Below are 13,681 nucleotides of genomic sequence, written 5' to 3'. Positions count from 1 at the left end.
AAGCACTAAAAATTAAATAACACATTGAACTAAAGCCTAGCCACAAAGACTAAGGCTATCTTCTCAAGGTGGCTTTTAACATCCACTTTAGAAAAAAACTGGCATAAATGCTTGGATATCACTTTGTATTTTAAAAACTGACAGTAAAATAAAACAGCCTTTAAATTTTATGCCAAGTGTGTTTTGATAAAACTTATGATAAAGAGTTCCAGTTTGTGTCACTCTTCAATATGCTGGCTCATTTAAACTTGTCTCTATCTAAAAGAAACCAACAAAAAACCCACAAGCCCCAAAACTCCCACAAAAACCTAAACCAAACAACCAAAACAAAACTAATATTAGTAGATATACTTCCTGCTAAATTCCTCATTTTTTTTTTTTTCTTTGTCAGTTTTCCTGGGATTTACATATTGATCTACCTTCAAAACCAAATTTTCTTCAAGATTTTTGAGGTCTTGCAAAACACTGATTTGTCAATAATTTTTTGCTCTGGAAAAATACCCCATGTCTTTTGTTTATATATTACTGTGCTATATCTAGTACTTAAAAATTACAATTTTTTTTTCTTTGTCGGGACGTATGGCTAGTTCTTAGGGATTTTTCTGGGTTTTAAAATCTCTGGCTTTTAGTCTGCTACTTTTTGCAAAACAAGAGGAAAGAAAAGCTGAAATGTCACAGTGTTTCTTTGTTTCTTTTGTGTCTATGCTAACCATCCTTTATGCTTTCTAGCATATATTCTTTGTATTAAGGCAGGAGAGCTGACTCTTCTTCCATCACTTTTTTTTTCTTTTGCAACAGCTTCACTATCAAGGCTGCCTTGTCATGTGTTATGCTGAAAGTTAAGAAACGTGAAAGCGTGTTTGCTGGTACTTGGCTGGTTGGTGTCATGTTAACAATTCACTGTGGATACACTGTGGGATCTCTTTCCTTTAGGGATCTAATGGCTTTGGCTTTGGCTTTTACACTTCCAGATTTTCTAGGCTGCAGATTGTTTGGGGAAGATCCTGTATGTATAGGCATGACTGGACTCCAAACAGTAGCTCATGGAGGAAGTAAGCAAATCAGCTGCATGAATTTCTGGCTCTTCCTCTGCATGACTGGTGCTGTTAGCACAGAAAACCTAGCATAGCATTGTGGAATTGTTGACTTGCAGATCTGGCATGACCCAACAGAACTTGCTTTTGAAAAAGAAAGCTTTTTCCTTGGCTGATTTGAGGTACTCTTTTTTTGAGCCCCCTGATGCCCTAATACATAAAGATTCCTGTTCCAGTGCAGAAATAATTTGCCATCATTGTGCTGAAACTGGATACCAGGGATCACTATAATTCCGTAGCAGACTAGTTTGCTCTTGAAAGTGAGCTGTTGTGCTGATGATTGTGAACATACATGCTGCTGCTGTTTATTACTCTGTTTAGCTGCAGATTGTCAGCATGGATGAGGTGTCTGATGAGACAGTCCTGAGGAGATCTGGCATTTAGTTACTGGAAGAACCTGAAATTGTTTTCATTCCCACTATTACAGCCAGCAGTGGTACTCACTGTTGTAGTGGGGCCCTTGTCCTGGTTTGAGCCTGGACAGAATCAATGCCTTTTTTTTTTAGTAATTTTTGTTTTCAGTTAAGTACCTTCTAAGTAACTGCACTTTATGAAATTAGCAGCATGTTTTTGAGTCAGTGTCTACTCCTAGGACTGATAATGCTTGATTACAGTTGCTGCTGGAGAATGCTATGCAGAACCAAGGTAACTTCTTGGTTCTGCTACACTTCTTATGCACCAGAAATGGCAAGGAGGAAAAGGGATCAATCACATCTGCAACCTTCCTGTGGGGATGGGGTGCCCTGACAGATGACCCAAAATTGATCAAATGAAGTATTCCATCCTATGCATGTCACACTCAGCATAAAGCTGAGGGATCGTGAAGGTCAAGCTCTTTTTGTCCATGGCTGGTGTCCTGGGAGGACTTTGCTCTTCTGCCTTGGATCCTGATCCATGTGTTCCTAAATCCATGCATTCTCAAATCCAGTTCCCGTCTGCCACTAACTCCAGGAGTCCAGCTCAGGATTTTCCTGGGGCTACCCTTGGTGGAGAGTTAGTGGGGGGAGAGGAGCATGATTTTGGTTTTGTATATATTTGTACATATTTCATTATTTTCTCTTTCACCTTTATTTTTTCATTAAAGCTTCATAGTTTAGTTTCCAACCCATAAGTCTCTCTCCTGTATCTCTCTCCTTTCCCTTTCTGAGAAGGGAGAGAGGTTAACAGAGAGCATCTCATTTGTTTAATTGCCTGCCCAGCAAAAACCTTGATGCTTCTTCTGCTGTGACCTTTGATGCTATAGCATATAACTGGGGCCACATAGGACAAGAAGATGTGTTCTTATCAACTTTAGAACAGTGGTGAAATGTGCATTTCATGCAAATTGTTGCTACCTCCTGAATTGTTTGGATGGCATGTGTCTCAGGGATGTTGGTCTGCCCTTGCCTGTGCAGTGTCTACAGATGTTTTGTATCAGCTGGGCCCTGTTCTCTGACAGGTTCCGGGAATGATTCACACAGCAGGAAAAAAACCAACACCTTGTTGATGTAAACCCGGTTTGAAGAGAGACAAGGGAGAGGGGGTTTCATATGTGCTCAGTCCTCTTGCTTGTATCATGTTTAATATGTGTTGTGGGATGTAATGCAGAGAAGCAGCAGCAATTTCTAGGTCCTGCTTAGCTTGTTTTGGTGTATATTTTTCTTCATCTATGTGTCCCATTTTAATCTGGGAAGGATATTTTGTGTTGGGTACAGGGTGTATTTTGGTGGCCAAGGTCTGATTTCATGCTTAAACATCAGTGTAAATGTAACTGAATGCTAAATGAGAGGCTGTAGGATGCCTTTGTGCTTGGCTGTGTAAATGAGAAGCTACAGGATGCCATTTTTGTTTGGTTGTGTAGATTTGTTGTTTCTAAACCATTTTAAATTCTTTGAATTTTCTCTTTTTTTGCACTGGGAAGGCAAGAAGAAGTATGGAACTGTATAAAGCTCACAGATTGATGTAAGGAAAAGTTCCAGAAGCATTTATTCAGACCTGAATGAAAAATAAAATACCTTGTCCAGGACAATGTAGTACATGCTAAAGCCTGTGAAAATACAGTAAATGGCTGTGTATTTGTGTGTGTGTTTTTGTATATGTGTTCACCTAGGAGCTTACAAGCATCCTTTTAAGGGTTATGATGCCTGCTGGCTAATGAATATCTTGTTTGCCCCTTTGCTCCTCTGTTCTCTTGGTACACCTTTGCTGCAGTATTTATCTGTGCAATATGGACAGGTCTAAATGAATCATCTACATTTTCTTACCTGATCAGTGGAGTAGATGGAGGAACAGGGCTGAAATGTTTGACCTAATTACATTTCAGAAATATTTTCAGGTATTGCAGGAAGTGCTCTTATCTGTGTGTGTGTTGCAGTATCTGTTGTCAGCATGTGGTCCAAAATATTGCATAGAATCAGGTTCAAATGTCTGAGATGCCTTGGATTTTCACAAGCTTGCCTTGTCCTCATTTCTCTAGTCTTTCTTTCCATAAACCTTTTACAGTCCTTCCCTTTGCTTCCATGTGATTGCATCCTGAGTTGGGTATCTTGTTTGTCTATCAGTTTTCTTTGTGACCTCTGGCAGTTCCTGTGTGCTCACGTGGATGGCATAGCTAACCTTTCAGACCTCAAAGTGCATATGAAGAAGGAAAGAGAATTTGTTGCTTTATAAATGAATGAATTAATGCTTTCATTTCACTTCCTCGTGAGGCCACAATGTGATATTTCCTTCTGTCTCGGCAAACTGGATCAGCTGAACGTTTAGCAAGACAGTAATTGATGATATCATGGTAATTTTCCCCCCTGTTATCCAGGCACTAAAAATTTATTTTCATTTTATAACTTGAAAATGGGATATGCCTGCCTGCTAGCAATATGCTGTTGAAGAGGGGGGTAATTCAGAGGCTTTTAGAAAAATCTGAGTTTATTTTTTTTAATTTCAATATTTTAAATTTTTTTGACATAGACACAAACAGCACATGAACATTTTAGAGATCTATGAACAGTAAGATAATGATGGCCAGGCCTCTATGTGCAAAGTAAGGTTTTTATTTTGTGTGATTTTTTTCCCCCCCCCCCTTTTTTTTTTTTTTTTAAGAATTTGGTGACAACAATATTAAGGGAGAGGAAAAACTAGAACTGCATTTGCAAATCTGTCCTAGTGATTGGCCTACCCAGGCTACTGGAGTTTCTGCCGCATACTAAGCTTGCAGATTCTGGGAGTGAGGAAAGCTATACAAACCCAGTGGAAAGCTGTTGAAGTATCATTTTGTTCCTTCTCTTAGTCTTCATCTCTTAAGAACCACATAGGAAAGGCAAAAATTCTTATTTAGTTTAGACTTTACATCTGAGAGGATACATAATTGAAATCTGCAGGAACTGTGAATATTCAATAGGAATTTGTCATAGCAGTGTGATGGGAATCCAGAGGTATCTGACTAATGGGTAGTGAATCTTCTGCTATGAGAATATTAAATTCAGAACTCAACACTTGCCATTAATATTATGTTATTTCAACAAATACTTAAGTATAAGCAAAACTGACTGTAAACAAACTGGTGCCTGAAATTGTGTGTGTCAATCAGTGCCTCCATTTCTTAATTTTTAAATTTAGATTGCTCAGAGTACTAGATTAAAGGAAAAGAAAAAAAAGTCAATTTGCATTTCACATCTGCTATCAGAAAAGGGACGAACTCCCATGCACACATTTGGAAAAGACTGTTCCAAAAGCTGGAAAAGGAATGACCATTTTGGAGACACTGATACTTACTATTTTTAGAAAGCAGACATCCTGCATATGGAAAACTATATGAAACTCCAATTAGCATGAAGCCATGTAAACCATAAGATCTTACGGACTCCTAATTTCAACATAAAGAGAATTAAATTATAGATTCTAATAGTATCTTTAAATACTTTATCACTCTGAAATATTTGTTTGCCTTTGTTCCTTATGCCTTTCTTTGTAACTTCGTTCCTTTCTACTATTAGAATTCTCTCTGTTCTTCAGAATGCACTAATTCTTTTTACATGTGCTAATAATATGGGCACATTGCCTTAGGCCTCAAATCTACAACCCAATCATTTCAAGACCCTGTTGAAGGTTTACCCTTCTTTGTTTTAAAAGTTCCCATGGACTCAAGGTTACTTCAAAACCCTTTTTTTCTGCTTCCCTTGAGACTCTTTTCCCAAAATAATATTGGCCCTGTTTCTTCTGTTAACAGTATGTCACTATTTTTAGGATGAATAAAGTTTTTATGTAAGGGAAAATGTTTAAAGTGGCTCTCAAATTTAATTTCTATCTATACTTTTTCTATTTTAAATACAGCTCCTCATATTTGTTTATCTCAAATATCTATGTACTAGTTTTTACTTTTAAAAAATACTTAATTCCTGACTCTTCACTCTGTTGTCCTAGCTTTTTGCAGTTCTAAATTTGTGATGTGAAATTATCTTCAAAGACCCAGACTTATTTTTCTGTTGTGTGCCTGATGTGGGGAGAAGGAAAGAGAAGCAAGAGACAACAGCAAAGAACAGCTTATTCTGAAATGAGATTTGACCTAATTGTGCAACAACTTATGCCTGATGATTGTTGCAATCATTTTTTTCTTTTCACAACACCAACACCATACTTTTGCAATTCTGGTATATGTTGCTTGGGACAACTTAAGGGTTTCCAGTTGTTGAATTGCAAAGCCCTCTCTTGAGAAAATAAGAGGCAGCAAGAACGTTACTCTTCTTCAGAGAAGTGTGGTCCAGCCATGTGTCTCCCTAGTTTCTACTAAATATGCTGTTCTATTCCTGCTGAGGAAAACTCTGGTTCTGATTTGGGGGTTCAAAATGAAAATGAAATCTCTGTGATGTAACCTTGCTTCCTGAAGCTACTTTTAAGGCACCAACTATATCTAATTTTAGGTCTCCAAGTAAAATCTTTAATCTTTAAGTGTAAAAAGCTGTCTAGTTCAACCTAAAGTACAGTCTCCAGAAAACATTTCTGATGTAAACAATGCAACTCTGAATGTGAAAGCTCAGCAAAGTCTCTGCAGGACTATCTTCACATGGGGGCTTTAAATTAAAACCCAGGTGTGCCTGCACACCTATTTAGCTCCAGGCCTGTGTCAATAAAAGAAGCTGAGGTGATTGTTCAGTCTGAAGATCATGAGGTGGCTCTGCCTTCAGTCCTGCACATAACCACTGTGCCTGGCCAAACAGCTACCATGGGTCATGGTTCAAGTGATGGGGTTGGTCTACAGTCCTACCTGGTAAGGTGTATTTTGCAAGAGCAACTGGGATTTACAGGCACCCACTGCTTGGCATCATTGGAGCATGCAGCTGAGCACTGCCTGAGCTGTGTTCTGCCATTCTGTGTTTGTGGAGCCATTTCTCAGGACACATTAGGTCTTACCTCTGGCTCTCTGCCACAGGGACTGTGAATGCACACAGAGTCTTTCTCTCTAATGGGTTCTGGATCAGGGCTGAGCAGTGCCTCATTGTCTTAAAATTACCTCATGGTTAACATTTTAAGAATATGTGTAATGCTACACTGGGCTTTATTCAGGGGTGCTTTACTGCACAATTAAAAGCAAAAGTAGCAATGTTATGATTAGTCTGTTGCTACAAAGGTCAGTGAAAGAATTTAGTAGCAAACGATATATATTTCTGGAAGTGCATGCAGGTAATTTTCATTAGCACTGGAATGGCATGTTCAGAAAGACATGACAAAACATTATAAACAATAAAACAATCAAATGCAGTAGGGACACCATGCACTATGTTCCCCTTCCAGTCCAAAGGATGGCACCTCCCTGCTTTAACTGTATTGCTCTCTGAAGGAATGAGTACCAGTACAGACATCATCTGAGATTAGCTCTGCAAAACTGTATCACTCTAAAAGGGATCATCCATGTCAGAGAGAAGCAGTTTCAGAACGAAGACAAGAGACCAAATTTGAATACCTGCCTCATTTTTATTCTAACTAAATGTTTTTACCTTTTGAACCCGGTGTTTGTATTCTGTCTGCATGCTTCTGTCTTCTTGGGTTTTGATAAACCTCCAGCATGGGAGAGTGAGAAATGAATGTGTTTAACTTCCTCATCTCCCTGAGGTCACAAGTGAGGGAACAATAACATTTCCAGGCAGAAATGAATTTCATTAAAAGGAGACCTAGTTAGCCTATTTCAAGGTATTATTTCTAGTATCTGCCTTAGTGCAATTCCATGAATTTTGCATCTGTGTTCTGTTTGATATAAGAGTGGAGGATTGAGCAAATATAAAATATTAGCACTGCATCATTAGTACTTAATTAAGACATAATAAAACTTACTGTGAGGGAAACGGCTAGAAGAGAAAACAGAACAGTGTCCCAGCTTTTTTCACATAATTGTGTTATTTGGTATTTACTTGCCCTGGATGAGAGTTCATAAAAAGGTGGAAGGTTACTAGCAAGAGTGTTTGTATGGTGACATCCCTTACGTCCATTGATGTTGCTGTGCTAGCCAGTTTTTACCCTCTCAGAACAAGAAAACAGATTTTCTTTCCTGTTAAATTTCCAGAAAGATGACAAAAGTGTCAAACTGTAGTTTTTCCTGGTTTATCTGTTGAAGGTTTCTCATTTTCTTGACAAACATACCTAATGGATGTTCAATTTGCACTCACATTTTGTTTAGAAATACTTGAAGTAGTTTTGCTGTTGTGTTTGATGCTTACTGTTAATTAATGCTTTTCTCTACTGTGGAAAAACCCCACACTTAATGGCATTTTTCTTTCATTTGCAACTGCACTTTGTTCTTTTCCTGCCTGAGCAAAATGTGACTGATGATACCTATCTTTACTTGAATGCTGTACTGTGATCTACAGAAATTGCAAAACTGAATTACTTGTAGTTTTTTGTTTTTTTCTTTCTTTTTTTTTTTTTTTTTTTTTTTTTTTTTTTTTTTTTTTTTGCTTTGTTTTAAAGTCCACCAAATCATGCCAGAGCATGTAAAATCAGTTGTAGTGTTTGGTCTGAATTACTCAGGAGAGCACAGGTGCTCCTTGGTCAACATGCAATATATTTAAACTCAGGCCTTTTCTAAGTGATTCTTTTATAAACCAGAGCCTTTGAAAAGTAGAAATGTCTTTAAAACAGCCACATGGCTCTACATAATAAACTGTGGTAGGGCTCAGTACTTTTATTAGCTAATTAAATGTTTGCTGTATTGAGATAAATGCTTTTGAAACACACCAGAATTTACAACAAAATTCATTCTGTATTTATGCCACGTGGAAAGGAGGCACAGCACATCTGGGAGAACACGAAGAGAAGCTTTTACAATTGCTTTAAATGAAGTTTGAAGTTTATTTTTTAAGTGAAGTGCTTAGTTTAGGAGGGAGCTCAGCATGTTCTGAGCTAGACAGGTTTTCTAGTTGGTTTACTGAACCTGAAAGAGGCACTGATTTATAGGAAGTGTGTCTTGCGAGTTCCAGTTCTTGGCTTTCCCTAGATACAAGTGTCATAACATGTACTTCTTATCAAATAAGACCACCATCTGCAGACATCCCCCTGTGGAATTGCTTAGGCATCCTACAGAAAAACGCACCACTGTGCACGTTTTTCTTTGAAATAAAGCTTTATCTCCAGAAGCATCACCTAATAATTTTGCTAAAACCTTCCCTGTTCTTTGTAAAATTCACGGAATAGAAAACAAAACCTGAATAAGTGATAAGCTGCTGAGAAACTTATGCTCACTGTTGTAAATGAAGTTCTAACTTTGTTTTTTATCTCCAACAGACAAACAACAGAAAGGTGAATTTGCCTTAGAAGGCTACACCATCAGAATGAATAATGGCCTTCGGAAGGATGCAAAGAAAGATTGCTGTTTTGAAATCTCCGCTCCTGATAAGCGCATTTATCAGGTTGGACTTTTTTATGTTGACTTGAAATTAAATTGATAAAGAAGCTGTTACAATTCCAGTTACTGAATTAAGATTTCAGTGAACCAACTTGCACTGACATCCTAACTAAAAAACGAAGCTCCTGCTTGCTTATATTATACATTAATACATTAGGAAAAAAAAAATCTGATTTAAAGTAGGTATGTGTTCAAATATTATCTTTTTGGACAGGAGCAAGGAAATCTATCATCTTTATCTATTGGTCATTTCAATGGCAGCATTTTAATATCTATTGTATAGTATGTCTGCATGATTTCTTGGATGATTAAATAGTGAAAAAATATTTAAATATATATCAGTGTTAAATACATATTGTAGTGGTCACGGCTTTGCAAGGAAAATCTAAGTAAAGACACATATCAGCTCTGCAATTCAGAGATTTATCAGCTAGACATCAATATGAAATGTAAGTTTAATAAGTTCTAAATATCTGAGATTGCAGTTGAAAGCCAGTTAATTAAGCTGTCAGGTAGCGTGTTGGAGTCTGACAAGAACATTTTTAAGAAAACCTGTACCCAGCAGTCTAAAGAAATTCATGGGTGTCTTCTAATTGTCAAGGGCAAATTTTGTTCATCAGTTCTGGCTTTGACATTGATGAAGAGAAGCAGCTTTTTTCTGCACAGCTGCCAGCTGCTGATCAGAGTTTCAAATCCATCATCCTCTCCTTCAATTACGTAAATTTGTCAAAATTAGCTGTACATTATAAGAAGCATCCTTGCAAGAAAAGTACCAGAAGACATGAAAAGAATTACTAATGGTTTCTTGAGGAAGTGATGAGAATGCTTACAGTCCTCTTTTTTTGTTTTGTTTTTTTTTATTTCATTCCTAATGAAATTGTAGTTGGTTTTTTGTCATTACTGCTAGTGGTTATTAATAAATGTTTAATAGTTTACAGCTGCCACTCCAAAAGAAGCAGAGGAATGGGTACAGCAAGTGCAATTTGTAATTCAAGGTAAGCCAGACAGTAGGTAGAATAGTTGCCTTTATTGCCAATATAACTTAGTGATGGTATTTCTGTCCTCATTAACATACCTGTTTTGTTTGTATAGATCGTATTCCCACTTGTCCAAGTTTTGATTAGCAAGTCCTAGTTCTCAATCATGTTGTAGCTTTTATGTGACTTTTCTCCTTTTCCAAGATCTTTGATTTTTTTCCAAGAATACGATTTATCTTGAAAGCTTTTCCTTGTAGACACTAAGAAAATAAGCAAAATATATTGTAAGTGCTTGCTCATAGAAGATGAATTGTGTTTTCATTTTGCATAAATTTCAGCTTTGGCATTCTTTACAAGTAAAGTTAACTTCTTAAACTGTTGTTGTATAGATATGGGATCCAATACAATTCCTGAGGAGGAAGAAGAAGAATATGATGATGTTGGACAAGCGAGCAGTGACTACATAGATGAAGAAATTTATGAAGAAATTAAAGGTATTGCTATGGTTTTTTAAAATTTTATTTTAAATGTATTGTTTACTTTGTGACTTGATGCAATTTTGTCTTCTCTACTTTTAGTTTGATAACTCTGGCTTGAAAGTAAGTGGTTAAATTAGCCAGATGGGTAAGATACTTCCAGATTTCAAGTTGTGCTGTGACACTGAAAAAATAAAAAGTGTCTTCAGCCAAGTCTGAGTGAGAGCAGTTGAGTTTTCCCTAGCAGGAACATCAAAATAGTGCAAAATGTGTGGAAGTGGTCTCGGGGGACTTCTGGATCATTAACATTCTCTGGTACGCTATTTTTTTTCAATTAAATTCTTACAGCTTTTTCCACCAACTTGGCCATAATTTTTTTTCTTCATTTTGGCATTTGTACTAAGCAAAACTTTGCTATCACTCCATATGTTATCAGCTGCTGCCTAATTCATGATGTTATAATCCCACAAGAAAGTAATGTATTGGTTTAAAAGGTTTCTGGACACGAACTGTAAATAAAGGCAACACAAGTATTGACACTGTTTTGTTTCATATCTTCCAGCATGACTGTGATTATACAGAAACTTTTTACTGTGGACTTTCTGATGTGGTCAAATGATTATTCCTCTAGAGGACCAAGTGGACCTCAAATGGCAGTACAATAGAAAAAGAGCTTCACAAAAGCTCTTGGAGTTGGTTATAGACATTAAAGTATTACAGGAAAAGTGGTCACTCTTGATAGTATTTTAAGAAGCTATGAAAAAAATTATTCTACCACTAATTACATATCTTAAAGCGATACAACAGTTAATAATCACTTTGTCTGAAATAATGTTCTGCAATCCTTGCTGTTTAGGGAAGTGGCATTTTGAGGCCGTTTCAGTAAACCAAGGGAACAGAGAAACAGTGCTTTGTTTTGTTCTGTTTCTTTGAATTGTACGTAGACTAATTCAGCATGGAATACATGTTGTTCTGACTTGTCATATGCTGAAAAGCCCTTCTACAGTGAAGAAAAAAACTACCTTACAGGGCTTAATCTTACAGCTAGAGGATACAGCCAAACCTTACTGCTGTGCTTTTTGGATGCTCAGGCTCTTACAGAGATGATCTTGTATGCTTGCCCATGCTTCTATGCTTTTGTTAAAGAAGTTGTAGCTGTATCCTGAAATAATCACTCTTTCACTTTTGTTACTTGTTCATTTAAATGTCAAGCAATAAGTAGATCTGGAACAGTAACACATAAAATATTGGTAGAGGACCAATAATGAATACATTTCAAATTCTGTTTTCAGAGAATTGCTACCTTGATGGTAGAAGAGCATATTCCACTTTCATCTCACCTGCCTTAATTAGGCCTGACTGGTTGCATTTTATTCCAGTTGGCTGTTCTTTCTATTTTACCAAGCTAATTACATTTTCTTCATTTCATGGTCAAAGGGTGGAGCATCATTATTCCTGCTTTTACCTGACTTAAATAATACAGAAAAAATAAGAGTTCAGAATTAGGTTTAAGAGAAGAGAAAAAAAAAAGTATTTGTACAGCTATGTTTAGCTGTGGAATGCAGAAGATGCTTATGCTAGGCCTTTGAAGAGGAAGAAGAAATTAATCTTCACTTTTTTTTTTATTCTTAAAGGATATAAATGTTGCAGGCTTCTGATTCCAAATTTTTGCAGATCCATTAGCTTTATAAATGTTGACTTTCAGGCACACAGCACAATGGACTTTATTACTATTTATTTGGCTATAATTTGCAACTTCTCAAATAGGTAAAATTTTGCATTTCACTATTTCACTGTTTTTTATATAAGCATTTCAGAAGCAAATTAAGCAAGTTTACAATGCAGTCCATTTTGCTTGATATTTAAATAAAGAGTGTTTGGATAAAAAGGAGGCTGTGGAAATTTTTGCACCGTTACGGAAATTGGGAATTTTGGAGAACTGTTGCAGTTATCTGACTGATTCTCTAGCTATTGCATCGTTTAGCTGTTTTTTTTCCCCTGCTTGTGGTAGGAAATGGTGTAGATGAATTTTCCAGACAGTAGCTGAATAGCTTCAAGCCTCTTAAAAGCACAGATTGCAGTGGAATTCAATTTGTAGTGTCTGCTGGAAGGAGGAGTGGGTTGCTAGTTGGAAGGGGGGTACAAAGAGAGTAGTTGGAAGGGGGGGTACAAAGAGAGTTGGGAAACTTTTTTTTTTTTTTTTTATTCGTTATGTCACTTTATTCTTTAATAGCACATACAAATTCATATTTTCCATAGAGTCATCATTTTCCTGGTTCTCTGTATTAGTCACCGTTTTACTGTGGTTTGTTCAGGTACTGCCAAAGATTTTCCAAAATGTAAAATCTTCTTTGCAAGTTTCTTCTGGAAAAGAAAGCTTTATACTGTCTTCAACAAATGGAACTTTTGTTTTTTACTAAAAACACAGAGGAAAATTGCTCAAGGAAAATTGAAAATATTGTCAGCAAAGGCACATTTTTTTCTTATTTACCTGGTTTTGCCTGTCTTAGTACACTGCATATAATTTTGCAGTCCACAGCTCCATATTATAAGCTGTAACAGAAAATAACTTAAAACTTTTGTATTAAATAACTGTGTGTGTGTGTTAGGGTACCTATATGCATAGAGTTTCTAGATCAGTTGCGTTTCATGTAGTGAAATGAGGCAACCAGGTGCCACTAATTCCCAGGGAGTGGCATGAGCTTGTGTTAAGCCCACCTGTGCCTGATTAGGGTGGGCCCCCACTGCGCATGAGCAGGATTAGGGGGCCAGTAAAGGTGAGGCTCAAACTCACAGGCTCAGCTCAGTCCTGAGCCAGCCAGCAGAGAGGCCAGTGCTCTTGGAGCAATAGCACTTATCTGGGCTAGTCTAACTCTGAGAGCCATAGGCTTAGAGCACTACTCATGAGTCTGTGCTGGAACACCTGGTTGGACCTTGAAGCGCCGTGCCCTAGAAGAGGTTCATCTTGCTACAGTTTTAAACAACAGACTTGTCCCTCACTTGCTGTCTTTAAGGGTGTTTGTCATCTTTTACAGCCCTTGCAGACCAAATCCTTTTATTAACTTGGGATTTCAGTGGCATAATTTTTAAGGGCCTTCAGTATTGTGTTCTGTGGTTTCCTACCCAAAACTGTGACTGCAATGTGAACTGCTGCCTGCCTCCTTGATCCTCTCTGCAGCCTGGTGTCAAGTTTGTATACTGTCTACAACAGGCTTGCACAATAGGAGAAAAGAGGTGTTAATGTAAGCTAACAGCTTTATCTTAATT

The 13,681-nt window shown here is 37.2% G+C and overlaps 1 protein-coding gene across 4 annotated transcripts in view; it reads left to right on the top strand.

The window, feature by feature from the left end:
• SKAP2 (src kinase associated phosphoprotein 2) overlaps nt 1-13,681 on the top strand; it is a 120,407-nt gene that overhangs the window by 71,807 nt on the left and 34,919 nt on the right. For 3 of the 4 annotated variants that reach the window (XM_030445850.1, XM_030445852.1, XM_030445851.1), the window contains 3 exons: nt 8,841-8,965; nt 9,893-9,956; nt 10,328-10,432. In XM_030445850.1, the coding sequence (XP_030301710.1) occupies nt 8,841-8,965; nt 9,893-9,956; nt 10,328-10,432 (294 nt within the window). Of the gene's footprint in view, nt 1-971; nt 1,053-8,840; nt 8,966-9,892; nt 9,957-10,327; nt 10,433-13,681 lie in introns of all 4 variants that reach the window. The other variant, XM_030445849.1, reaches the window with a different exon arrangement.

Source organism: Calypte anna, chromosome 2 (assembly GCF_003957555.1).
Source record: "Calypte anna isolate BGI_N300 chromosome 2, bCalAnn1_v1.p, whole genome shotgun sequence".
Lineage (NCBI taxonomy): Eukaryota > Metazoa > Chordata > Aves > Apodiformes > Trochilidae > Calypte > Calypte anna.
This window is presented reverse-complemented; position numbering and strand designations above follow the sequence as displayed.